Below are 27973 nucleotides of genomic sequence, written 5' to 3'. Positions count from 1 at the left end.
TTGAAATCTAAAACCGGATACGTCCGTTACACTTTATGTAACTTGACACCTGTCAGCGGGGTAGGAGTTTTTTTTTTTCTTCTCCTCCCAAACTTTTCCTACCTTCTCTGAAAGTCATGACAAGCTTCAGTGTGACTGGACGGAGAGGAGCCAGAAGGTAAGAAACTGCCCGAGGGATCGATTAACAAAGATGATACTGATTGACGTATCGATTAGTTGAATACTGCCTGACTGATCGACTCTGAACAAACGACAAATTGCATGACGCTGCGTGTGTTTTAGTTTGGAGCTGCATTAAAGTGTTATGGTGTATTATTGATCACAAATAATGTTGTTGTCTCAGCATAAAGCACTCTTAGAGCTTTTCATAGACTTTTTAGATTCATCGTCGGGTCGTTAAATAACCGCAGAACTTTAAATGTCCTAAAGTAACAGGTTCATAATCGTATTGGTCTTTTAGTGATAAAAAACGTCCATACAGTTATCTCAATGGAGACTCAAAGTTTGTATTTTAAAGGTTAAATGGGATTTCCACTTTGTCTATTTCCTTTTTATACAACTTTAAATTTACTGTGAGACTTAGTCACTTTTGTTTGTTTTGTTGAAACAAGCTGTTTTTAAAAAAAAACAAGATTAAATTGAAATATATAGATATCAATCTTATTTAAAGGTTAAATAATAACTTTGACTGAGTGAATGAATTAGCTTTTTTCTAACTTAAAACTCAACTTGACTGTAAACCGTTGTGTTGGAGTGTCACTGTCTGATTAGAAATGTTTCTGTACTGATTCGGTTTCGGTATTGATCTTTCAAGAAGATTTAGACCTAGTTTTGTAGTTTTCAAAGTACGTTAAAAGCCTTTTTGTTACCTTTTGATTTTGATTTATTTACATTTTTTATTGAACTGATTGTAGCTACACTTAAATTAAGTTTTTTTCTTCCCCTCTTCCAGTTTCTTTTTCACCATTACTCTTTCGGACAATGCTTTATAGATAAAGTTGCCCTGCTAGTGGATGTAGAGTAGAAAAAGAAGAAATAATGTGTGAGGCTGCTGCACCAGATGGAAATCCCCCCTCGTCCTCCACTATTATCAGAAGTGTTGAACCCCCCCTCCCCACCCCGGCTTGTCTCCTGTCTGTTATTAAGTTGTACATCATGTCAGAGTTTTAACTCTGTGGTGTTGGATGTTCAGATGTCGAGTCAGTCGCAGCAAGGCCGACCTCAGCAGATGTGAGATATGTCCACGCTGCTGCTGCTGGTCATGTTTTGTGTGATGGACTACAACCTGCAGCGAGGGTCACATCCAGATGTTTCTAGAAGCTGCCGTGAAGCTTGAAACAAAAAGAAAACCCCACAGAAAGAGAAGCAGAAATGTCAGAGTAAATATGCTCACTCCACTTTCCCGTGGGAATAGGATTTGGGAAATGCAGGAAATCACAACCTTAAGTAAAAACTCTGAGAATACATTACACATGACAGATTGATGAGCTCTCACAGGGTTAAAGGATGTAGTGTTGGCTTGTTGGTTGTGTTGCTGAAACTGAAGCTGCGGATTCAGAATATCACGTTCTCTGTTCTTATTGGACAAATTAGCTGCTTTCAACTTACATGCGTGTTAATGCAGGAAGTGACCTTAAACAAGTGTTCATTTGCCTAATCTCAGAGCGGTTTAAGTACAGTGTTTGAAAAGATGATGTAAAAGGGGTACTGAAGAACCTACATGAAATTATCACCTGAATCTGCAGCTTTGCTTTAGTGAGCGTTTTAGTGAGTTTCAGCTGATTTTTAGCCGTGTGGCTAACAAATACAAGTTTTGTTCTCTCTCATTCTCTTTGACTGAGTTGTTTTCAGTCAAAGAAGGCAGCTGAAAAAATTAGTGCACACTTCCTCCTCAGCACCAAACAGCAGTTAACGACTAACTCTGTGGCTGTTTGCAGCTAAGACCTGAATATTTCCCTCAGTAGCTGGTAGAGACCAAACACAGAGACGGTGTCTATTGGACGTCTACTCCCCAGGTGAATGATAATGTCGCTTTGTAACTGCTGATATATAATAAATAATGCATGTTTAACCATAGTTTATTTCCCATAACCACCAACTTTATGTGACCCCGACACGACTGCCATGCACAGATATCATTAAACACATTTTTGAAATATTGGTCTTGAATGTTAAAGTGGAGCTGAAACGGCATTTCGAGAGTATCTAGCTTCCGTATCGTGACGTATTTCCGAGTGAAACAGGACGTGCAGGCGGGACATATCATTAGAGGGATTTGATTTGATCATTGAGAAGTGGGCGTAGACAGACGTTCTCCATAGCGCAGTAGCTAGCTAACTGACCGATCGTTCTTGGTGCTCTGCGGCTAAATGTTGCAGATTGATTTGTTGAAATTGTTTGCTGCTAACTTACGTAAGCACGCGTGAAATTTAGTTTTACCGGAAGAAAAAATGATCGGATTTTGATATAAGAATACGAAGAAATGGATTTTCTGTATTTTTTTTTGGCCTATATTGTCAAATAGATGCACAATATTACCGGGGATGTGATCTAAAAGGATTACAATGACATTGTTCCTGGGAGGTTTTTTTGAAGAAACATCCAATATCATTTGATTAAATTTAAATACAAAAATCTTGTTTATGAGTGAGAATAAAATGTAGGCAGCACTAGCAGTGATACTGGTGTTGAACCAGGCTGCCACTATAAACAGGCCTGACTGTGTCTACAATCTGATCGGGTATTGACTGAAACAATGAAATGCAGATAAAGGAGAGGTTAAATGACTTGGTTGTAACTAAAAAGAAAACGCAATAATTATGGTGAGAGAGAGGAATAAACAGATCAGTTGAAGCTAAAAGAGACACAATACATGTTTAAAAAGAATGTCAACATGTGGTGACCTTTTTGTTGAACTTCCACTTCAGCCTCTTCTTGTAAAATGAAACAGAAATTAAACTTATTGGATTTTAAATATGCACCTTTATATAACTACTGTTCTCTTCACCGTAGTTTGTCATTTTAAGAAAGCGTTATTTCTTTATTTTTCCTTATTTCCTTATTAAGGCAAAGAGAAAAAAAAGAAATATACAGCGTGCAGGGTCATAATTTAAATGAGTGTTAATCTCCTGACAAGTTTCTGAGGCGCTCTCAGGGGAAACTCTTCCTGCAACAGGAGCCTCAGTTTTGACTTACTGCTGTCGCCTCAAAATAGCTTCTCTGTAAGTTTAGTGAGAGGTGTGACGGGGTCAGTGTTAATCTCTCATACCTGCCGTGTTATATGTCTTTCATAAACACTTTGTTTTTAATTTCGCGTGTTCTCGTCTCGCTTACAGCACAGACGGGACGGTTTGTTCAATTAAGCTCAACTCAGTTTGTGTCAGTCCTCTCACACGAAGGCTGCAGCTTGATAAAATACATGCCATCGTATTTTTAGCTCTATTACGAGTCGTCTATACTTTTTATAGCGCTTCAAGTCTGTCAGTAACTCAGTGACATTATGCAGAGAGCAGGGACAAAGTTGGCTACACGAGTGTTAGACTGACAGGAAACTACAGTGAGACACAAAATGGGCACGTTCACGGACAACACACTGTCACACCAGGTCTTCAGATACTGACGCTGGGCCGTAACACTTTGGCACGCACAAGGTAGATTTTGTTTTCTTCCACTTTGACATGATTGGTTACATTTAGGCATAAAAATGTGGTTACGGTTTGGTGAACCGTTGTAGGGGAGGCACCGACAGTAATTCACAGGGGACACCAACCCCAGAATTTCTTAATCTATCTACTCTTTCCTAAGAGTCTGCTGACAGTCTGTTGCTTCCCATGCAGATGTGGAAGGGTTCCTTTTGGGTCTGAATGAGACGCTGAAGGCTGTGACAAGACATTGCTCTTTGACGCATTGAGAATGAGATTGATCTGAAACAGGTGATGGTGGGTTTGCGATTCAAAAGAACACCTTTAATGAGATTTAATTGCTGCTGTGTGCGCACGCCTCCACTCTGAAGCACCTCACCGCCTCCCTCTTTCACATTTTTAGTTCATTTATGACCTGTGTTTGGTTTGGGATTTCACCTGGCTCATGTGGCATCCTCCCTTTTTCTTTGAATAATACCTCTTAATGAGGACACTTTAATCTCTGGGCGTTTTCGAGCACTTTCCTGTTAAAGCAGGCGTTCAGACTTAAAACATCCCTCACAGACATTTGTTAGGGTTGTTTCAGTTAACGCATCACAATCAGGAAGTCCAGTTGATGTAACAGATTGATGCTTTTAAAGGTTCATCAGTCCCCAACACACTGTACATTTTAATACTCTGACTCATACAACTCTGGAAAATTATCCCAGGTGCAACAACTTTATTACCCTGGCATCAGCGTAACAATTTACACATGCTGAATCAGTCTTGAACCTTTTAGTTCATTTTGATTTCCAAGGGGCGCTGTCAGCCGGCACTGACCAAACACGACACTAAATCAGACATGATTAAGAAGCCAATAATTCCCATTTGTGCAATTTGTAAACACCACTGTCCAATTTGTTTAATACTGATGCGATAGCCGATTTTGTTGCGAGTCAGCAGCGGCCATCTTGGTTGATAACGAAAATGCCTTAAACAGCCCTTAAACGCACCCCGTATTAGAGGAACGGTTGTGCTGCTGAGTCTGAATCAGGTCGGATGGAATTTTGGCCGAGCGTAGGGGGGACCAGACGCATCTCTAGGGGTAAATAAAACATGAGCTTGCAGATTTTTCTGGTTCTCTTTTATCTTTTGTGACTTAAATCTTGAGTTAAACAGTAGAAATTCTGTGTTCTTGTTACAAGTAATCCTGTTGACGGCACTTAAATGTCGCCTACAGCTGTGAAAAGTAACTCAGGTAGTTTCTCAGGTATTTTTCAGTGCAGTGCTTCTAATTCTTCTCTACTGATTGCCGGACTAGTTTCTTTGAAATAAATGAGAGGGCTGCGTAAATGTGTCTGAAAGAGCTCCAACACTTTCTGATGTTGGAGCCATTTGTTTGTAATTTTGAGGCATCCAGGAGAGTTCTTAAAGGTTTCAACATGTTCATGCTCTGCTATATGGAAGTCACTGTGGTTTGTTTACCTTTTATAGGTTAAAGGTTGTTGTTTTTTCTGAGGCAGCAATTAGTTTGAAGTGTGCGGGCTTTGTGGAACCTGATAGCAGGAGGCTTTCATCGTAACGAACAGACATCCAGGCTTTGAAAATGGAAATTACCGCTTTCAGCTTCACGCAGATTCTCTCATTGGAGGCTTCAGGAGAATTTCAGTGTGTTTCACGGAGGCAGCTGCGAGATTAATGCATGTGGTTTGAAGTTTTAGATTGAATTTAGGTCGAATAAAATGTCTCTTTGTTTGGTTTCCTGATTGATTTGTGTACAATGGCTCCAGAGTCTGTTCAAGCTGGGCAGCTGAACAGGAAGTACACTTTAAACAGCAGAATGTACAAAACAGGAATTACCCAAATACTTCACACTAAGACATTGTTTTAAGATTTCAGTCAATGGTTTCTTTCTGTTCTTGAAGTTGAAAGACTCAACTCGCAGACTATCCAAAAGTGTCTGTTGTTATGTGCCGTCTGCAGCTCAGACAACAGTTGTTTGGTTGTTCTTGACCTCGTGTTTGCAGATTGAGTTAAAATTAAACTGTTTCCAAACAGCTCAAAATGATTTATGAGATTAAAAATTGTTTGGTTCCTCATGTCTGCTTATTTCATCATGAGGTCCTTTCTCTTGGCATTTTTTATACATTTAATAAACTTTGATCTCCCTGTTTGATAAATAATACAATTCTGTCCAGCTAACAGACTTGGACAGTCTCCTATTAAAACGAGACGTCACACAGGATCTCGATTATCAGGATCAGTATTTGATCAAAACATGATAACAGCCCGTTATTAATTAGTATTTAAGAGCATGTTCATTAAATCTTAGATGATGAGATAATAAGGGTAAGCACTGATAAGAGGAAAACCGATTAAATATCTGCAGACCACCCTTGTGATTGCTTTAATGGAAGAGGAAATTAGCCAAAGGTCAAAGGTCGCCTCTGTATCTCCAGTCAGCTCTGCCTCAGGCTCGAGACTTCTTATCTCAAGCTCTGATGCTCTTTAAAGTGAGGCGGTGCAACATTATGAACAGTTGAACAAAGGATTAAAAGGTTTTTTTTAAGGATTACACTGGAAATTATTTTTCAGTTATGGTCCAACCACCAGTGCGTTAGTGTGTCTGTCAATTAGGGATCGACCGATATTCGGCATTTTGACGCATATCGGCATAGGCCTTTTTTTTGTTATCCGACGGCCGATAAGAGTGCAGAGTGCTCACACACACGGCGGAAAGGAGAAAAAGTTCATTTCTTTGCAAATTTCATTTAACTTTGTTTTAATTACTTTATAAAACTTCAGGAAGTTATTTATTTATTTAATTAAATTTTCAGTTAACTTTATAAGAGATGCTGCTGACCCTGGGAACTCCCTGCGCTTTTTGTTTGTTTGTTTAATAAACATATGCTTAAAGGCATTTAAACAAAGTTAAGTGTTGGAGTTTGTATTATTCAAAATTTTGACGCCAATATTTTCACTTTTACTGCAAATGAATATCGGATCCAAATATCGGTTATCGGCCTCCTTGACTACTAATAATCGGTATCGGCCCTGAAAAAAACATATCGGTCTATCTCTACTGTCAATACTTCCCTACCCGATCTGTGGCTCTCAGCCCTGCGCAGCGCTGGCTCGAATGGAAAATATCTACAAAATAGTTCATTATATATAACTTTGTATTTTAAAGAAGAGGGAAACAACAAAGTTATAAAAACAAGAGGAAACAGTTCATCTTTAAGGGACTATTTTCAGCTGTGGATTAACACATATTAAGAGCTCTAAAGAGTTATTCAAGCAGCAGGTCGTGTGAGACTAAAAACAAACTACAGTTCACAGATTTGTCATAATAGAGGAAGAAGTCAGTGAAACAGTCAACAAATATATAAACAGATTTACAGTATCCTTTAAAGTAATGCTGTGCATAATATGATCATCTGTTGGTTCTTTATTTACGTTCTGTCATATAATGTCCCATTTGCCTGTAAACATCCGGTTAAGCCTCCTCGACTATAGAATGAAATGAGACTTGTCAGTCAGTTCCACCACTGTGGTCCAATCAGACTCTCCTCCCTGTCTGTCTCTGCAGCCTGAGAAACCCTGAATGAACAGCTCAGGGCTAAAAATACCCACGTCGACTCGACTGCTGGCAGAGCTGGAGAGAGGCTCTAATCAAACTGTGCCCTGACACGACGGTGGGAAAACTCCAAAGTAACCAAACACTGGAGCCTTTTGGCAGGATCTGGTGAATTTGTTTACACTCACCATGATTCAGAGTTTGCAATAACCGATCTTAAACGGCTTTTTGGCTCCCAAAATGGCCGACTGGTTTCCAGACAAACCGGACTCTTGTGGCCAGAGCACCAAAAAGGTCAGATCTCGCTCTGCCTGAAATGACCGCTTCTCTCTGGAGGAACCAAACCGCGACTGTTTTTGGAAACACTGAAAGTCTCTGTGATGCCACAAACCATATGAACCTAGTTTCATATTTTTTGGATCAAACAATAAAAGTTTTGTGCGACACAGAGGAGAGAGAACTTTGGGTTTGTGGTTGAACTCAAACTTTGTCTTCAGATTTTGTCCTCAATCTTTCTGCTTTTGAATCTGATGCCTGACAAACGACTCTGAGGGCAAAGTCAGAGCGAGGCCTTGAACTCCCAAACCCATAGCAGCACAGAGATCAGCTCTGTTCAGGGGCTCGTAATGGAACAAACGTTGTGTTTAGCACTCAGGTGTTTGTGGAAAAGCTTTCTGCCCTATGAGGTCATGAAGAGGCTGAACCCGGCTCTGACAAACGCAGCCATGTTCTGTTCACACACAAGATCAAAACCTTCCTTTACATCCTTCTTTAATCCTTTTTACATCCCTGTCTCTGTTTCTATGTTCATGTTTGGTTTTTCTTTTAATATCGTAAGAGCTTCCAGAGTCTACCTGATCAACTGGAGGGCTAAAAAGACAGAGTGTCTTAGACTCAGAGGAAGCTTTAAAATGTTTCTTTGTGTCTTTAACTCGATGAAGCACAAGTATATTATTTATTAACTATTTATAAAAACCTTATGAATTCTTTTTATTAATGTTTTATTGGAAAATGGCACCAAAATACTAAAAAAAGATCAATGATCAGTTTGCAGAATCAAGACAAAGAAGAGTTTGGGCCTTTTCATTGTATCTTGTAAACAATTTCAGTTTTTTTAGTTTTTTAGATTAAATTCTTTGTAACATCATTTACAGACATCCAACATTAATCCACCAACTAGCTATTCCTTGGTAAAAGTGGCGAGGAGCCTTTTAACGGGCCGAATCCTTGAGCAGAACCAGACTTTTGCCAGATGGCTGCTGTGATGCAGAATCACTTTCATCTTGTGAACACACAAAGAAACATTCGTTAAAAATGGTACAAAATGTTCGTCCCAACCTTCAGACCACATTTTGTGTTCATGTGTGTTGTGTGCATCAGAAACAAAGTCAACCATTGATTAGCTTCCTGTTGTCTGCTTTGTTTCTATAGTTTAGTTTATAATAAACTAAAAGGACAACGGAAGAAGTTTATGAAAGAAGTCTCCTGTGAATTACTGATCAGATGGTCCTGTAGTCTCTGATTCAGAGCATCGATATGTTCAATTGAGTTTCTTTATGCCTGGCAGACATCAGACTGCCTCTCCGTGCCGCTACGAGATCCTAAATCTGAGGAGCTAACTGAATCAGTGATGATGGAAAACTGAATTAGAGCCCACAAACATGTATTTTCCTCAGGAGCAGATACACGGTGTGTTCTCGGGAGCTTTGAGACACATTTCAAAGTGTTTCAAAGACCCACGTACACCCAGCGCCTTGTCATTACCCTGACCCCTCCATCACAACTGGTATAATTTCCACCAGTGAAGGAAATAACATGATAGTAGACACATATTTCAGTTGTTTCTGTGCAGAATGCAGCAGCGGCTCACATCTGGTCGTGTACTGTAGTTAGAAGAATCAAACATCTGGAGACGACGGTCGCTACTGTGCGAGAGAGACAAATGGGTCACAGTCCCAGAAATCTGTGGACCAGATATGTAGGTCAACCAGGAGAGGCGTTTAAAGACGCATGAAGCTGGTTTATTTGGGCTCTTTGTTTGGCTACAAAACACAAACAAGCACAAGTGATCAGAGAAAAAGGAGAGAGAGAAAAACGTGTACAGCTTGAAGAGATAAACAGGCGGGTTATGTTTGAGGCGTTAAAAAGGAGCCTCTACAAAGGTTCAGTTTGTCACGTTGGGGAAACAGGCCTGGAGAGTTGGTGGGAAAACAAGGTGCGCTTGGTCTGAAATGCAACGTGACATCAGAGCTGGAAACGGGCTAATTGGGGGGGGAAACTCGATTTGTGAGTGGTGCTTTGTTTCAGGGAGGGGCAGCAGGCGTCAGACCTGGGCCGCCTCAGACTCAGCTGACTGGATGCTGCTGGAATCAAAAAACTGTAGCTGCAAACGGATGCTAACACATTGTTTACCACAAAAGACACATATATTATCGCTATTCCAGGAATTCAAACATGCCCAGTCAGGTCTTTGGGTCTGTGGTTGTCCAGATTTGAATCTTTACTGGATGAAAAACCACAATAAAGCGTTCCCGATGGACACAGAAACAAACACTTATCGCCAAGTTGACGTCTTTTAAGTGTAACATTCCAACTTTTGGGCAACAGAAGAGATGAAAGCCTGGTTCCAGACCTCCGAATCACCACCCACATGTCTGATTTATTCCTCTGTTGTTCTCATGACAGCTGTGTCAGCAGCTTGGATCAAAAACTCTTTAATGAGCACAGTTGTTTGATTGTTGTTTTGAGCGAATCAAAACTAGTCGACTGAAAAAAAGATGTTGGCAAGATGTTTTGCTCGGGAAAAAAAAGCTCCTCTTCCAAGAGGAAACTGGTTAATAAGTGCACAATGTCAGACTGGGACTGTAACTGAAATGTTTTTAGTCTAGTTTGATTTCAGGCTACAAAAAAACAACACATTTGGAGGAAAAACGTAGATGGAAAACTGAAAATATATCATAATTAAGTTAGCAGACTTTAAGGGTAAGGAGAGCTCCTTGCATCTGTTCCTCAGCATCTTCAGACCCTCTTTGCTGCTGCCAGGCCCTTGTTTCTTCGTCTTAAAACTCACCGAGTGTCAGGCTTCCCCAGTGCCTTTATTAAATTGACTTTGTGACATTTTGAACCCTGAAACAGTCAGGAAAAGGTCGGGAACACAGGGGGGCTCGTGTGGAGAAAACAAGGAGGCCTCACAAAACTTTTGGGAAACAGCGTCGCCACCGTGGACGCATAAAGCCTCATTGTGGAGCTGAATGTGCCTGATTGTGTTTGCTGAGAATCTGGAAGGAAGAGGGAGGGGAGGCAGGACGCTTGTGAAGTTTGAAGTCGACCCGATTGTGATAAAAGAAGTGAGTTTTTCTGGATTACGGCAGGACACACAAGATGTGAGCGATGTGACGTCTGCGTGTGATTTGTTTGAAAGACGTGTGAGACAGGAAGTGGCGTCTGGTGGGTGGATCCTGCACATGGAGGTGACAGAGTGTTGCTGTGTGTGAGAGCTTCAGCACACACCAACACTTGAACACCCCGTCCAGAACTGATAACACGTTATCTAACCAACCTGTGATGCATCATGTGATGTTGGCCTCGCTGCTGTTCTTGGCCCCAGGATGCCTCAGTGTGTGTGTGTGTGTGTTCGTGTCACACGGGCTCTGTTTGTTCAGCTCTCAGTCTCTGCTTGTCTTCTCTGCCGTGTTTTCCTGCTGCCTTCAGGAAGCAGCTTTCAGGACGGCCTGTTGGGTTTCCTGGCAGGACCCCTCTCCTCCCCCCAGTTCCTACTGGAAGACAATGGGAGGTCTCCAACAGGGGCATGGAGAGGTTGTGAGTGTATGTGTGTCTACTGATGAGGGGGATTTATTGGGGGAGTAGTGGGCTTCCCTTCAGGAAACTGCAGATTTATCCCAGCAGCAGAGAGGCCCTCCTGTGTGTGTGCTTGTAGTTCAGAAATCTTCTCCTTAGTCCTACAAGAAATCAAGTTCAAGATTAGCATTTAGTTTTAGATTAACTGGAAGGAGAGTTTTTAAAACGGACATTTGCTCTGAGATACTGTTTCCTGACTCAATTATCAACGAGTCATTTGAGGTTCAAAATGTGTTCCTGACCTTGGAAACAGGCCTCAAAGGATCCATGACGGAGCTGTTCTGGAGCTTTTGATTGAATCACATCGATACAGTTGAGGATCATTTTGCCAAGTTGTCACAGAATGGTAGATGTTTCTTTTCATTACTTGTAGCGGTTCAACGTTTGCTCATGAACTTGAAAATAGAAGTTGAGAAAATCAGATCAAGATACATTTAGTAACTGTTCTGCTGATGAAGGCTGTAAGACATGACTTGTCAATTCTCCTCAGAATTTCCCTGAACCAGACGCTTCGTCTTCAGGTTGTTTTTTGACTGAATAATGGTCTGAATATGAAATTGACTATGATTGCAAACTATGATTGGAAATGCAGTAAATCCTGAAACCTCGAGCATTTTTTCTTCATTCAAATCTTTAAAAAAAAGTTTGATTGTGGATTACAGAACATCAGATGACCCAGATTTTCTTCAAGTTTGGTGGCTTAAATTAAGGACGAGCCCATTACATTTTGAAGCAGATCCGGAACCAACTTATGAATCGGGATAATTGTGGAATATTGATTCGCTCACTGATGTCCTCTAGCTGTATGTAATTCCAGCTTTCAAAGCTTTTGGAATTGTATTTTTGGAGTTTAATTTTGAAATGTAAACGTGGTTAGTTTCAGGACGTGTTTGGGAGAGCTGGAAATGTACGCATGGAATGTTCTCACAACTATAGTAACCCCGGAGTGCGTGTTGGCATCTGTGGTATTCTATGTGCAGATTTCTGAATGAGTTTTTCTCATGTAAAGCAGCTGAAGAGTAAAAGTTGCTGTCAGTGAGAGGATGTTGGCTTTCACTCCCTCCCCTCTTCTCCTGTCAGATGGTCTCTTTTTTTCTCTCTCTGGTTTTCTTCCTGGGAAAAGGGGTGGCGGTGGGGATGAGGTCACTGTTTCAAAACATGGCCCCGAGCCTCCAAACAGCACAACGTTTCCTCTTCCATGAAGCGGCTGAAAGCAGGAAAGCCTAATGTTCCTCGTTTTCATTAACAAGCTGGGGAGACACGATACTTCTCCGCTCGTCACATGTTCCTACTGAAGCAGAGGGGAAAAACTGTATCAATAACTAATACATCTGGGTTTTTCTTAGAGGAAGCACTTTTTAGCACAAATACTTTTATGTATTTTATTAAAGAGGAAAATGACTGTTTCTCCCAACAGTTTACTAAATGTTGGATGTGAAAGACAGGATGAAGTGTTTAAATGCAACGTGAGCTGCTCATCTGGTTTGTGGCTCTGACTGCTTAAAGCCTGATCCGCACATTACTAGAGCACTTTTATTCACCAAAGTAAATAGTTGAGTCCCTTAATTCCACTTTATTACGCCTTTGGCCATAACTTCTTTAATAACATAATAAAACTGGGCTCACAGAGTTCACTGTGGAGATCTGAAACACAACGTCTCTAAAAGAGGTTAAGAAAATGGAACCGAGCTGTCGTAACTCAAACATGTTTTAAACAAAGCCACAGGTGGGAGAAACTTACTTCAAAGACGAAACAAAGGCAAATGGTTCAATCATTTCCCGTTATAAAAAAACATTCCACTTAACAGATTCATATTTTAAATTTGACTTGCTTAGTCATTAAAGATTAGTTTGCAATGACAATGGCAACATATTTAATGCAGTTAACGGCCGGTTTAGCAGCCGAATAGACCCTAAAAGTTAATTTTGGACTCTGACTGTTTCATTTTTATTTTCCGTCGTTCTTTCCAGGAAACTTCTCAGACATTTTGGAAGCACAAAATAACAACAGATTTATATTTTTTCCAAAAACAATGGATGTAGAGCTTTGGATCACAGTGAATAAACTATAACATGGGCTTTTGTGTAACACTGAGGAGTATTTATTGTACCTTCACAAAGCTCTGCCTTTATTTTTACACTTTGTGTTGCCAATGCTGCTGGCAGAGGATTCTTATAAGGCTGCTCTCGCTGCAAAGTGCTGGTAATGTGAAGAAATGAAACTAGTGTTTGGGTGTGACCTGCTGAGTTATGATTGCAGAGTTGCATCTAAACTGATTCAAGAATGTCACGTAATTTGTAGCCATAGAAATACAGACGTCTGAGGCTGATGGTTAGCCAGTCTGGAGAACAATGATGTTTATGTTTGCACAAAGGAACCTCTTAAGACTAAATTAAGGTGATATGCCCACAATGTGCTCGCTCAATTGTAGCGGTAAACATAGTCTCATGATCCTGCCGTCAGAAAAAGACAGTGTGTGTGTGTCTATGTGTGTGTGTGTGGTCTTTTACATATGATTTTTAGACAGGATATATAATTGCGCTCATATGTTCGCGTAAGTGCAGGTTTCACAGTTAGGTGGTTCTGTTGCTGTGTGTGTATCTGCAGTTATGGGCATATTTGTATGTTTGTGGCTTTTGTGAGTGAGATTTTGAGCATTGGCACTTAGTGGTGTGTGTGTGTGTGTGTGTGTGTGTGTTAGTGTGTTTTGAGAGAGACTCGACAGCGTGGCTCTCAGCTGGTCAGGGCTCGGGGTGTAGAGGGAAGGAATGCAGCTTCTCTGTAATTTGCTGTCTGTCATCAATTCAGGGAGAAAAACAGAAACACTTGAGGAGCTGGGGGAAGTGTGTGTGTGTGTGTGTGTGTGTGTGTGTGTGTGTGTGTGTGTGTGTGAGAGAGAGAGAGAGAGAGAGGGAGAGAGGGAGAGAGGGAGAAAAGAGGGTGTGAAGAGAAATGAGAGTCATGTGAGGAAAGGAGGGTAGAGATGAAAAGTGGAGGGAGAAGAGAAAAGAAACAAGATGGAGAATAAATTTGGGCCGCTGATGAATGAAAGGACAAAATAAGGATGAGAGTTATTAGTAGCAAACTGTTGACCCTCGCCAATTTTGGTAACTGGACGACGTGGTAATCAGTAATCTGTTAGAGTTGTCTCTTTTGAGTGCAGAAAGGGGTTGAAAAAGATGCCATTAAACTCTCCTCTAGTTCACAGTTTTACCTCACAACAACACCATTTCTCTTTTGCTTCTGCATTTAAGTTAAAGAGCGCTCTGTGCTTCTACAAGTAATGACACCAACACATCCTGGAATTTGTCTGCAAGAGGAGGCAAAAATAATCTCGGACTTGTCTCTCTGTTGGGACGTCATGAACACGTCACTTGTCGTCTACTTTAAAATGCTACGAGGGACACAACAAATGTGTCAAGGTTCTGTCCTGTTACCATAGCTACTGTGCCTTTATATTAACATACACCCAGCTTTTTTATCATTTTCTATGTTTGCAAGATAATGCCTGTGATTATGGCAGCATGTTAAGGGTTTTTAAGCTGCTGTCGTACAAAAAGACCTAAAACTTAAACTGGACTTTAATGCCGGTTAATATTGAGTTCTCATTAATGTTGGTTTGGTAGAGGAGGAAGAGCTCTACGGTGAAGGCTCTTTGTGTAGTTTGTTCATCTTTATGACAAGTTACAAGTTTCCACCTGAACTCTTGATGCATGAAAGTAAGATTGAGTGTGATTCTTCACACACCCCAGCACATCTGATCTGATTTCATACTTGTTATAGTTCTGAGGATCTGCAGCACGCCTGAGTTAAACTCTCGCCATCATATAAACTTCACCTTCTTTGTAATGTTGAATTTGGCGTCGCTATCAAAATCTGAATGACGCGGTGCAATGAGTAAGCGCCTGCATACAGTCAGAATTGTTCATGGAAAAAAAAACATGACGCCATGTGTTTTTCTTTGCGCCAATAATGATGTCAAATCAAAAGTGCCCCTTGGAGCACATGTCTTATGTTTAAAAACACATACTCTGTTGTCATTGATACAAACCATATCTCACCTCATTGGAACTGAACCACTTTATACAAACACATTTGGATGTTATCGTCCATCTTTTAGTAAGGAAAAAGGAACAACTTTGCCACTGAGTGGACCTGGGCTTTTACAAATAATCCTTTTTATATTGTTATCCAACCTACCGATATAAAACACATCTGATCAAAGGTAGCAAAAAAAAACAGACAAGGAGATGACTAAAGACAGTTTTCTACCTAGTGGAAAAGTATCTACCTACCTTTAAGTTATATGACCTCCTTATAAGCTCTGGTAAGCTTGTATTTTATCCTAAACTATTAGTACAGTGAAACACCTCTCTCTGGTCGGGGTCAAAGTAAACCAACGAGGTGAGGTCACAGTTTGTATCATTTGTTTGATTAGACGCTGGAGCATCATTTTCACTGTGACCTGACCTGAGAGCAGAAAGTGACAGAGACAGTGAGGAGAAACAGAGCAGGCTGATAAGAAGATACTGAGCAGAGCCGTCATTATCAGTTAGAGAAGAGTCTGTCTTTCATCTTTCCAATGGTTATTTTAATTAATCCACTGTGCATAATAACCTGTAATATAATCTGTGATAATTAGTTGTCTGTCAGTCTGAATGTTGTGGTTTTTACTTTGATAATAAACTGTCGGCCTGCTGCAGGCTGAGCTGACAGATGATGTGTGTGTCTGTGTGTGTGTGTGTGTAGGTTATCAGTAGTCAGTCAGCTAGAAGGACGACCGGCGTGTTGCAACAGCATGTGTGAGGAATGTGCCGGAGGCTTCTGGAAAACACATCTGTACGTGTGTGTGTGTGTGTGTGTGTGCGCTGGCTACAAGAGTGTATGTTTAAAACAAATTGAAAGCCTGCATGTACCTGAGGCATTCACATTACTGCTTCTGAGACTGTATATGTTTCATATTTCAAAGGCAATATGTATTTTGTCTTCGTGGAGTAAAAGAAATTTGCACTGAGATTACTTGTACGTCCAAACTGGTTTTATACAACCCACACAGACAGCAACCACTATCATTTTCCTAGTAAAACCACACACCTGTGATCATGAAGTTTGTGGCTGTGCAGGTGGATTCAGATGCACACCTCGTCAAAGTGCTACCTCAGAATCAAACTTGTCTTTTCGTGATAAGAATTCTTCTCCGATCCTGCAGATTCCAATTTCTTTTTACAACAGCTGGAAAGATTGTAGCTTTATGTGACACACCAAGTAGCACAATCAAAGGCAGTAGTTCAGACTCCCTTTGTATGCTGTCTACACATAAGAGAAATATACACAGTATACACACAGTCAATCTTGGCAAGGTGTCGGGCTTCCACAAGCTTGAATGCTCCTTGGCAGAGAGTGTGAAACTCTACAGGAGGAATAAAACCCAATTCTCACACAAAATATTCACTCCTGTGGTGTTTGATGATGATGGGCTGTGCCTGATCCATATCCTATTTTAACCCCTTAAGTGAGCCCTTGTCCCCTGTATGGAAGCACCTGCATCTGCTTCGCACTGGACATTATGTTCCCTGTGATGTGTGTTTGACTGCAAAGACTGATCTGATGGTCCATGTCTCTCTTTGTGTCTCAGGGCTGTGTGGAGCAGGGAGGAGGGAACCAGCCTGAACTGCAGCTGCATGAATCGCGCACTGAGCAGCGGAGACAGGTAAACTTCTCTTCCAGCACATTTATGGAATTCTATGTTTTAAAATTAAAATCAGTCGTAGTTATGTTACAGTTGTTTTCGCTGTAATGGGTACAGTTATCCAGTTCATGCAGTTTTCCACCTGCTGTTAACAACTCTCGCTAACTGGAAGCACTTTACCTGAAACACAGGAAGATGTTTAAAGAATACGTTTTCTTTGTACTTTGAACTAAACTATTGACTTTTAATGTTAATATTTTTTCAATATTGATTTTTTTTTTTTAATTGCTAAAGTTAGAATATCTTGGTCTGATGTGTCTGCCCAGAAGGAAATCATTTACCCCAGTGAATTAGTTTGTATGACAGGTTCAGGTTCTCGCGGTCGCATGGTGGAGGACTCCTGTGGTTTTTCAGTAGAGTTAGATGGTGTGATGCTGTTGTTAATGGAGCAGCTGTCTGTGGTTTTTCAGCTCTTTGTTGTTGACTTTGGTCTGAGGTGTTTCCCCTGACTGCTTCCTACACCGTGTGCCAGAAATTTCTATATAAACACACATACACACAAAGGTATGGATTTTGTACGGACTCATGCAACCACTAGTGAAGTCGACACTCTCTCTGAGGTATGGATGATGTCAAGCTCAACGTCCTTCAACACCTCTGAAGAGGAAAAGCAAACAAGGGATCCATTTAACAAAACCTCCTTATCTCTGAAAGAAGAGAGCGCAGTCACAGCCTGTCTCATGTGCTAATGAGCCACAAGAAAACATATAAACTTCTTTAGGCCTTTCTGCACTTTGTAGTAAGTTTACAGCTCCTATAAAGAAGCAACCACGTCCTCCACTAAAGTGAGAGCAAGGAGCCACTAGGCTTGTCTACAAAACAAAAACAAAAAACATGTTCATGGGATGCCAACATTTGGAGCATGTGATTTTAATGCTAAAGGAAAATAATATGAGCACAGTCAAAAGGTAAAAAATGACGGACTTGCGCCAGTGTCCTAAACAAACTACTGTGCAAAAAATGACATCGTTCTCCTTCCTCTTGTTCTTGTACATTCATGACAAATGCATCATGTCACTGTCTGTTTTCTTTAGCCAGGTGTTGATTTGAAGCTGTGCATGTGCTGAAAGGTCCAAGTCCTGAAAAATGACTCAGTCGGTGCAAGTTAACCCAAAGCTGCCCGGTAAGAAACTGCATGAATATACCGTTGCATATGCCATATTCTAAATCCTTTTGCGATAAATTTTGTTAGCTTAAATAGAAACTCCTTAGGCCACTTTAAGAATGTGTCCATATTTTTACGTTGCATATCCTTTTCTCTTCAGATCTGGGCTCTCCATTCATTTACTCCAGTCAGGAGGAGGCTGACCAGCCCGGCTCCTACTCCGTCCAGACTCCATATGGTTTCCAGCTGGATCTGGACTTCCTCAAATATGTAGAAGAGATAGAGAGTGGGCACAATGTTCGTCGAGCACCAGTCAGCTCTCGTCGCTCTGGAAGAGGGGTCAAACTCTCCCAAAGGAGTCCAGGTGTTGGGGGACGAACCAGTGGGTGGACATCCACAGAGTCTCTGGCATCTCCTGCTAGTGAAGATGGCAGGGCTCCTCCTCCACCACCACCACGCAACCGCCTTGGGTCAGCACCCTGTGAAGGGCTCTGTCTTTCCCCTGTGACCCTCCTCAGTATTCCTCCTCTGTCTGCTGGAGCCAAAGTACCACCCCCTCCACCGCAGCGCAACCCCAGAGTTGAGCGGACCCTCCTGGAAACCAGCCGGAGGCTTCAACAGGAACAAACCCACCAGCACCAGAATGGAGGGCGTATTCAGCTTGCAGATCCTCCTAAACAGCTCCTACCATCTCCATCCACCCAGCTTCTGCAGAGTAGCTGGACCAAACCCAGTCCTGCGACGTCAGGGCGCAGCACTCCAGCAACTGGCACCGCAGCAACTCCAATCCCACCCAGCCAGCTGCAGACAGTTAGAGAGCAGATGGCTACAGCTTTGAAACAGCTGAAAGAGATGGAAGAGAGGGTAAAGGGTGTTCCTGCGCTGGAGAGAGAGGTGGCAAAGCTCCGTGCAGAGAAAGACATGCTCCTGTTAGCTCTGCAGGAGAAGACAACATCCCTGGAGGTTGCCCAGCAGAAGCAACCGTCTGCAGAGTCCTCGACCCAAACCAGAGAGAGCCTTCAAACTGATCCCGGTATCCACAATCGATTGACTGCTCCAACTTCACCTGGAAATAAAAGCCCCGGAAAATCTGGTGAAATGAAAAGGCTGACTGAGAAATTTGAGGGGAAGGAAGAGAAAACTTCAGATCCTTCATCAAAGCTTTTAGTTAAAGCTCCAGAAAAAGTGTCTGTTGTTGAGAAGAAATCAGTGGCTGTTGGGGACGATATTCCAATGAACTCTGTTGTTTTCTACTACAGCCAGGGTGTGAAAGATGCCTCTGAGGGCACGAGGGTAAATGTTTGTGAGAAAAGCACAGGAACAGAGGCCCCTCTGGTTCATGAGGAGGGAACACAGGCCAAAGTGGAGACTGAAGAGGCTGAGGTTTGGGTCATGGAGTCCCTACTTGGGCTTACCAGCGAGGCACAGCGGGAGATCGACACCTTACAAGACACAATTAAATTTCAGCAGGAGTCCATTGTGGCTTTAGAGGACCGGTTGAGTGTGGCAGACAAAGACCTGGGGGTCCTTAAGGCCAAGATGGAGGAGAAAATCTCCAAAGTCACATTTGAAAAGGGGGTTCTTGCAAAACCAGACACGAAAAATGCCCAGGTAGAGACATTGACTTCTGTGTTACAGGATGCTGCAGTGTTGTGCCGTCCTGAGGTGAGCGATGCATGTGTGGGTGAGAGCTTAACAGCAGATCAAATCGAACAAAGCACCCAAACTGACGCTATAGAGGAAGCGGCAAAACCAGCTCCTGTTGCAGTGGTCAGCACTGGGTGCCAATGTGAGAACTTACCCGTGGAAAAGGTGGAGGAGCAGAAAGTTACAGTGCCAAAGAAGAGACAGTTGACCATTGCCGAATACAAGGTCTCACCAGAGGAAGAGGTGGTCAGTATGGCTGAGAAGATAGAAGAGCAGGAAGAGAAGACTGCAGCCATCAGCTCCAAGACGGGTGAGAAATAAGATGTATTTGTCAAATTGTAGGGTGAAACATTTGCATGAACAGTGCCTTACTTTACACAGAGATTCACAGTGAGTGATACATTTGACATTTAAAAGACGGATTACATAATACCAATTCCGCATGTACAGGACATAATCAGCAAAAAGATAAGACCTACCACGTTGTCCACAGAAATCTACACAAAATCAAAGTTCACAGTAGCTTTAAAAAGTCGGCACGATCCTCCAGTGATAGAGACTAATGACATCTCACCTCATGTGTCACGAGTGAGGCGAGTGTCTCTCTGGTGTTCTTTGTTTGATCCTTCTTTGTTTTTCCCGTTACGGTGACAGGTATGCTCAAATCAATCATGAAGAGGAAGGATGGGAGTAGCTCAGGCGAGACTCGCACTGCTGGCAAGAAGAGCCTGCAGTTTGTTGGCATTCTAAATGGAGGGTGGGTAACATGAATCCTTATTTTATTTTTTACCACTGTAAAAATAAATAAGGGCGTCAGATAGTCTAGAGGTTGGAAATAACCCTTTGATCAGGTCACAGGTTGACATTAACAAACAAAACCCTTTTCTCCTGTTGGTATGGAAACAAGAGCGACCCAAACGCCCTAAATGTGAGCTGCACAAGTTGCTCTAAATTCCAGAAAATATTCATGTTGTGAATTTATGTTAATTCCAGTTATGAATCTACATCAAGTGAAGAAGAAGAGGAGGAACAAGAGGAGGAGGAAGAAGATGGGAGTTCTTCTGGAGAAAGCGGAGAGGGCGAGTGTTTGGACAGCACAGAGGAGGATGAGGCAGCTCTGGAGGAAGAAACGTCAGATGAGGAGAGAAACGTCAACATGGACGAGAGCGACACTGACGAGGAAACCCTGAGAGCTGCAAACTATTCATCCGATTCTGTGAAAGAGAAGTATGTTACTATTTTGTGTTATATATGTTCCTATAGAGATACATGCAGGTTCAAAACTTGGGAGCCCACGTTTATTATAGGTTCCTAAGAAGTGCTTTAATGCAAATGCTACCAAATATTGTTGCATGACAGAGAGTCTTTCGTGCAAATATACCAACATTTTAAAACAAAGCAGGAGAAGTGACTGTGTTTAAACTTCAAACTTTTTGTTGCAGGTTTGAGTTGAGCTCAAAAATGCGTGAAGCCTGCCTCATTATGAAAAACCACCTTAATGATGACATCAAAACACTGAAGAGTAAGGAAGTGGTGCGTGCCTGCATGCTTCCTCAATCCTTTCATCACTAATTTACACATTTATCTCCATCACTCCAGGAATCTGTTTCAATAACTACAAGTTAATGAAAGTGGGGGGCTGTAATTTACTGTTTGGGGATATTTTTGGCAACATTAATTACAAAAATACAAGCTAGAGCGGTCTAGACTGAGATGAGCAGGATCATTTAGGGATTTATACCAGATGGTGAAAATGACTTTAAAATTCATGGGAATTTCAGGCTATAAACTTCAGACAAATACTTTTTGATTTTGCCAAAATACACAGGATACATCATTTTTTACAACTTGAACCAATTTAGAGAAAATGTGGGTTAAGCAATAATCAAGTTGTGTTTTGCTAGTGTGAGTGTTTCTATCTGAAATAAATCACGACTTCCTACCTTCTCCTTCAGCTCTCCAGCACCCACACTGTCCAGCTCGAGTGGTTCCGTATCTCCAGTGCTAAAATGGCTCAGCCTTCACGAGTGTCAGACTACCTGATGGCGTTCTCAGAGGTGTCCTCGGTGCTGCTGGAGCACGTAGTCAACATGACCGACGGCAACGGCAACACGGCTCTACACTACAGCGTCTCCCACTCCAACTTTGGTGTGGTGGGGCTGCTGCTCGACACAGGTCAGTGAAGAGTAATTCAGTGTGTTACCACAATAATGAAGTTATTAATATGAACAATTGTTTGAGGAGGGTCCAATTGCAGACATCATTTGGGGATCAGAGGTCCCAATATGACGGCTTCAATCACTTTATAAACTGTATAATAAACTGTATTTTAATGTGTTCCCTCCAGGTGTGTGCAGCGTGGATAAGCAGAACAAGGCAGGCTACACGGCCATCATGCTGGCTGCTCTGTCTACTGTGAAGGAGGAGGTCGACATGGCTGTGGTGAAGAAGCTGTTTGGTCAGGGCAACGTCAACGCCAAGGCCAGCCAGGCAAGTCATGATCGGTTTCTCAAGGGCAACAACATCCATGTTTGTTGTTCACTCGTGAGGCACTGCTGTTCGCTCCCTCTGTGCCGTTCCTGTCTTATGTCTGTCTTTATCAGGTATGCAGTTCAAACCTGTCAGAAAAAAACTAAACAATTTAAAAGTCATAAGATAGTGGGTACATGCTGGATATGTAAACATGTTTTTTTTTATCACCTTTGAAATGTGAATGAGCAACTTGTGTTTAAAAAAAAAACAAGAACACAAAGAGCTTCTGTGAATGTGTGGACGTCTCTATCAGCCAGAAGCGTTTCAGCACTTTAAAGACTGGATCCTGGCTCAGCTGACTCTGCAATGACTTCAATCTGATTTAACACATTAAACTGTTACTGTGAAGCAAACACAGGATCAATTCTACAAATTACAGCCAAATTAGGAAAAATGCAGGGGAGGTTAAGGAGTCTCTAATTTGATTTGTACCTAGCATTACATTGATAGGCTGTTTTCAGAGCATTCCTTTGCTTAATCTTAACTCGGCTTTTCCTCTGCTGGTTTATAGTTTGTGTGGGAAAGTTTGGGAATGTTATTTTGTTTGAATCTCAGAGAAGGTCAATAAGACTTAACTGCTTTTTTAAATTAGTCCAAACAGAAACTAGTATTGAAAGAATGCCTACTTGATTGCTGCTAGTTTGAGGGAAGGTCAAGAAAAGTGGAAACGACCTTTTTTAGTACCCAGGTTGTTGGAACAGTGTTTAGAACATTTCCTGTGTAGTGATGAAGGAGTGCACTTAGAGCCAGATGAATAATCATTTATAGGCTAGATCGAGTTAGAGCAATGTGTGGTCTCATGTGACACAAGTTCTTTTGTGAGAATCTGTTGACATTCGAGTGGTTCTATCTCTCCGTTTGATCTAATCAGGTTGTGTAGTGTATGTGTTTGGACACGGCGCCTGACGAGCTCTCACACTGCCAAGTCATAGGATCCGAATTTATAGCATCACTGCCTATAAATCCAATTACTGGCGCTTGTTATTGTTGCAGTGGGTAACAACACGAGGCATGCAAGTCATTAAAAGACAGGAATTCAAATCACAATTTTCTGCTGTAGACCGTTGAGCTGTGGGCCTGTATGATGACATCTGCACAAGTATTGTTTGTCTTTTCCTTTGAATTAAATCTGGTATTATGAAACTAGTACATTTAATTACAACGTTTTAATGGATTAAAGTTTGCTTTTTGAAACAATGCATCATCTTGTTCACCGTATCTGCTACCAGAACTGTTTTCTTAATCTACATGTTGTATTTAACGCCACATTTACACCTACGTTAATGCAAGTTTATGCATGCATAATATATTGTGATAGAAATGCAATAAGACCAGGTTGTGATCAGCAAATCCACCTTCAGACTATTAAGAAAAAAATCAGCCCATTAAGTTGAAAGATGTCCAAACTTGGCCTTCTCCTGCTCCTGGTCAAAAACACAAACAGTGGTAGCTGCAGCAGGCGAGTCTCCTCAGCAGAAAGTGATCTCATCTTTCCTCGGACTGGGACGTGTCATGTTTGCTTACAAGTCTGCCAGCCCCATTTTATTTTAGGTTTGAACTCTGAGAGCAATCATTCATTAACACTATAGTCCCCTAGATAATTACACAGCTGATTACATCCCCACAATGCAAATAGATCCATTTTACTGATGCAAAAAATTTGCTGTGTAAATATATTCCTACACCCTAAATTATGATGATTGATTAATGTCTATAACTTAATGAACTGCCCACTAAAGAGCAAACTATTAACGAGGAAGTAGTGAATGCCTAATGAAGAACTCATTCCAGACAAAGCTTATGTTTAAAAGGGGCCTAATGCTGCGCTCACTCGTACAGACTGTATATCAGATCCACATGCTCTATGTGTATTAAGCAACCTTGAATCTGAACCATTGCACTATATACTTTTCTATATACTTATCTCTACAACATTGAATGTTCATGTTTTTATTTATCTTTTCCCAGCTTTATTGTCTTGTTTTAGGTCTTTAACTATGAAAGTACAGTGAGAGCAAGGAGGGAAAAAAGGTGTCAAATTCCTTATCTGTGTGCACATAGTTGGCCAATAAACCTGATAAAAAATAGTTTGCAGTCTGGCCTCCCATGAAGCTGTAGCTCTGTGGGTTTGATGCCTTTTAAGTCTCTGTAGTTCAGCAGGCTTTGCCAGGCTGCAACACGACGTCACTGTCCCAGCTTTTGAGTCCAATATCTGTGAATTGCACATAAAAATGGAGGTTGTTTAGGTGAAGTTGGCATGTTGTGGGAAGGTCACAATTTTTTATAGCTTATCTAAAATAAAATGCTTTTAAGAAAGACATTTCAGATACGTTTCCAGAGGTGCTGTGCAAACTTGTTGCACTGTACTGGAATTCATTTAGCTGCTGAAAAACAACATCACCTCTGTGCAAACAAGAGAAGTGTTACTTTTTGTAGTTAATATTTAGTAAGTCCAGTATTTCCTCATTGGCATTGTGTGGGATACTGAACAATAGGATTGGTTAGAATAAGAAACTATTCCATAAGAAGAAACTCCATAATCTTACATTTCTTATTTTTAACCTTTGCAGGCGGGCCAGACAGCGTTGATGCTAGCTGTTAGCCACGGTCGGCAGGAGATGGTCCGGGCGCTGCTGGAGTGCGGTGCTGACGTTAACGTGCAGGACGACGAGGGATCCACGGCTCTGATGTGTGCCAGCGAACACGGCCGTGCTGAGATTGTCAAACTGCTCCTGGAACAGCCTGGTTGCGACATATCCATTGTTGATAATGTAAGGAATTTACAATTTAGCCATTCAGCTGATTCAGTCATAGAGGGAATCTTATCCTGAGCTTACAGATGCAGCCAACTGTTGGATGTCTGAATGCCGGAAACATCTGAGCGATTTCATGTCTGGGATTCAGCTTAATCTGTGCTCAGGAAACGGCTCCTCATGGGAAATTTGTCTGAGCGGTTTCCTCTACTTGTCACCTCTTTTTCTCCTTCTCTTTTCCCATGTTTTTGTTTGTTAGCAGGATAGGCTTAGAGCTAAAGAGCCGTGATCAGATTAGTTTCATCTGCCTTCTGCTGGAATCATTGCTGTTTACAGGAAACACAATCACTCGGCTACTCACAAGCCCCCGCGGGATGAATTAAAAAGCCACAACTCCTCTGTTCACAGCCGCTCACACAGTGCCCTGCAGACACATTGCACTAGTCCTCTGCATACTTTATCACATGACCCTTGCACAAGTCTTCTCCCAAAACAATAAAGTTCATTAGCGATTACATTGAGACTCTGGAGGATCCATACTGTACATATTATTAAGACTGCCAAATGACTATATCTATGAAATGTATTATACTTAGGGCATTAGTTTCTTTTAGTTGTGTGTTTCAAAGTGATTTCACAGAGGATTGGTCTGAATGCTTGAGGAGAGGCCAGAAAGGCAGATATATGAGCTTTAACATCTGTGCCAGAATGAGTCTGCCTTCTAGTGCATGCAGCTCCTGGATTTTGTTTCAGTGCAGCACAGCTGGACCGAGAGGTAGACTCGGGGGTGGGGGGGCGGACACATTTAGGAAAACCCCCACCTCCCCCTGTCCTCGGAAAACACAGAACAGACAAACCATGACTTTAAGTCACAGTGCAGTTAAATGTGCCATTACTGAGCCTCCTATTTTTGTTGTATGCATTCTTCTCACCAGGTGTAAAGGTTTAGTTTTAGGTAGGTTAGAGTTTTATGAGAATTCTTAAAAATCTGATTGCACTATATAGGCTGATATAACATAAAGATATAATATGAATAAACATTTATGTGAGCAGGACATCGTAAAGTAGAGAAATACATTTAAGTTAAATTCCTTTTCTCCACTATTTTGGAAACTGTTTAATAACCTTTTGTTTACCTTAAACACCTATATTATTAACCAGAGTAACCTGAACACAGAAGAAGATTAAGATTATACTTTAAACAGAGGATCAAATTTACTGTAGATGTTTTGCAGTGCTGAGGAACAGGACGGATGAATGTTCTGATTGTTTACTAGGCTAAGCAAGGATGCAGGAAGTGCCTTGACTGATGGGAAGGGAGAAGTAGCACGAACATCTATCAGGAGTGATGTAACACATAGAGAAAGATGCATGGTCTTATTGTACAGAGTGTTTTAAAGGCACTGGAAAAGGAACAGCCATGTGTAATGTTCATCACATGGTCCACCTCAAGCAGTAAAGCGCTTTCTCTCAGTGAACTCACTTTTACTTTCTCTGTCTCTCTGTCCTAATCCTGCTGTATCTGTTTCTCCCTCTGTTTGTAGGATGGCAGCAACGCTCTGTCCATTGCACTCGAGGCGTCTCACAATGACACGGCTGTGCTGCTCTACGCCCACATGAACTATGCTAAGACCCAGACTGCTGTGGTGAGTCCACCCTCCCACCAAGCTCTCCTCTGGGGAGATGGGGTAGTCACATTTAATGGATGTGATTTTGCAATAAATAGAATTCTATTTGTTTCATTTTGCTCTGAAACATTAAAAAGAAAATGTACTGGAAAAAGAGTGAAATGAGCAAAGTTATATACATAAAAGCCAAAATGTTTATAACTTCTAGAAAAGTCACCTTTGGTTTAACACAGAGGTGTATGGGTACTTTTCTATTAACATTTGGAATTAAGTGTTAACTTTTAGGGTCAAGGTTTGAAAGTAACCTCCTTTAAATCTGCTAGGAAATGGCATGCAACAGGCTGAAGTCTGTGCTGGTCACACTAGCAACATAACTGTACAGTGAGCACTGTCTCCTCCTGTACTCAAAGAGGGTAGGATCAGCTCCAGGCTGTAGCTGGGTGTGGGTAGCACTGACTGAAGGTGCACTGCTGCCCCCTATAGGCGAGCAGCTCCTATGGAGGAAGCTTTCTGGGCATGAAACAGAGTGAATTTAATTACTACATTACTAAAACACTTTTATGTATTTAAGCTGAAATTATTATGAGAATACAATTAAGGTACATTTTAAATGCAGTCAAATATTAAGTAACCTTTGACAAACAATTAATAGCTCTAAACCTTTCAAACTATTCAAATAGAAAAATAGAATCCCTTGCAAAATGATGAAAAAAAACATTTTTACAAATCTACCCTTTTTCTTTAAGGGGAGTCCAAAAGCCCAGCACAGGAGCCCTACCAGCCCCCACAAGCCCTGGCCGTCAGACTGACAGGATTAAGGCGCCCATGGAGGAGGACAGAGCAGCAAACATAACTGGATCTGGGCTGTGAAAAGCTCCACTGGAATTTACTTAGATATAAATGTATTTATATACTGCCATATGTCCTGCATTTATAAGTATTGTTGATATGAGAATATTATTTTTCCATAATGGTTATGTTATATTATATACTTGACTAATATGAGCTCCTAGCATGTCTAAATTAGGTCAGTGGATGAGAGACCTTACATTTATTATTTGCACTCCTCTAATATTTTACTGTTAAGGGCAACACACACACACTTTGTGGCAGTATGTAAAAAAATCTGCACCCATTATTTACCATGTGACCCCAGACATTGACACAATAATGTGTGTCAAGATACATCAGTGCTTTACAATTAATCCCAATGTAGATGCTGGATTGACACATCAAGTCAACTGCTTGACTACTTCTGTCTGCATGACACGTCCGGTGTGTACTTTGCACATCAAATGACATGTCACTGTCGTGTGTTGCCCGCTAGTCTTTCCCTTTGTTGTGCCTTGGTTAACTGATCTGTGAACCTTTTCACTGTCATAATCTGCACTAACTGCCTGTGCATTGTATGTTCATATAAATATTTACGTATAAATATATATTCATGTCTGAAATAAACATATTTACAGAAAGGTTTATAGAAAGAAATGATTTCTGCAA

General features: G+C 41.4%; 1 protein-coding gene across 2 annotated transcripts; it reads left to right on the top strand.

The window, feature by feature from the left end:
• Positions 1–125: 125 nt before the first annotated feature.
• kank3 (KN motif and ankyrin repeat domains 3) lies at positions 126–27945 on the top strand. 2 transcript variants are annotated; one of them, XM_069680577.1, is made up of 12 exons: positions 126–157; positions 16695–16769; positions 17847–17931; positions 18074–19870; positions 20215–20317; positions 20554–20787; positions 21003–21093; positions 21516–21735; positions 21908–22050; positions 24663–24863; positions 26390–26491; positions 27220–27945. In XM_069680577.1, the coding sequence occupies exons 3-12, from the start codon at positions 17895–17897 to the stop codon at positions 27280–27282; spliced, it is 2991 nt and encodes a 996-aa protein (XP_069536678.1). In that variant the 5' UTR covers positions 126–157; positions 16695–16769; positions 17847–17894; the 3' UTR covers positions 27283–27945. The 2 variants fall into 2 exon arrangements, with proteins under 2 accessions (XP_069536678.1, XP_069536677.1); XM_069680576.1 differs by having other exon boundaries at positions 17843–17931.
• Positions 27946–27973: the final 28 nt, after the last annotated feature.

Source organism: Semicossyphus pulcher, unplaced genomic scaffold (genome assembly GCF_022749685.1).
Source record: "Semicossyphus pulcher isolate SPU_LCO1_2020_fin unplaced genomic scaffold, fSemPul1.0.p SCAF_4, whole genome shotgun sequence".
Taxonomy (NCBI): Eukaryota; Metazoa; Chordata; class Actinopteri; order Labriformes; family Labridae; genus Semicossyphus; species Semicossyphus pulcher.
Note: the sequence above shows the minus strand (reverse complement) of the source record. Positions and strands in the feature narration are given on the sequence as shown.

Coding starts and splice junctions, on each gene's coding strand:
- kank3 (XM_069680577.1), top strand. CDS start 17,895: ATGACTCAGTCGGTGCAAGTTAACCCAAAGCTGCCCG. Junction 17,932..18,073: donor AGTTAACCCAAAGCTGCCCG/GTAAGAAACTGC, acceptor TTTTCTCTTCAG/ATCTGGGCTCTCCATTCATT. Junction 21,094..21,515: donor CACTGAAGAGTAAGGAAGTG/GTGCGTGCCTGC, acceptor CTTCTCCTTCAG/CTCTCCAGCACCCACACTGT.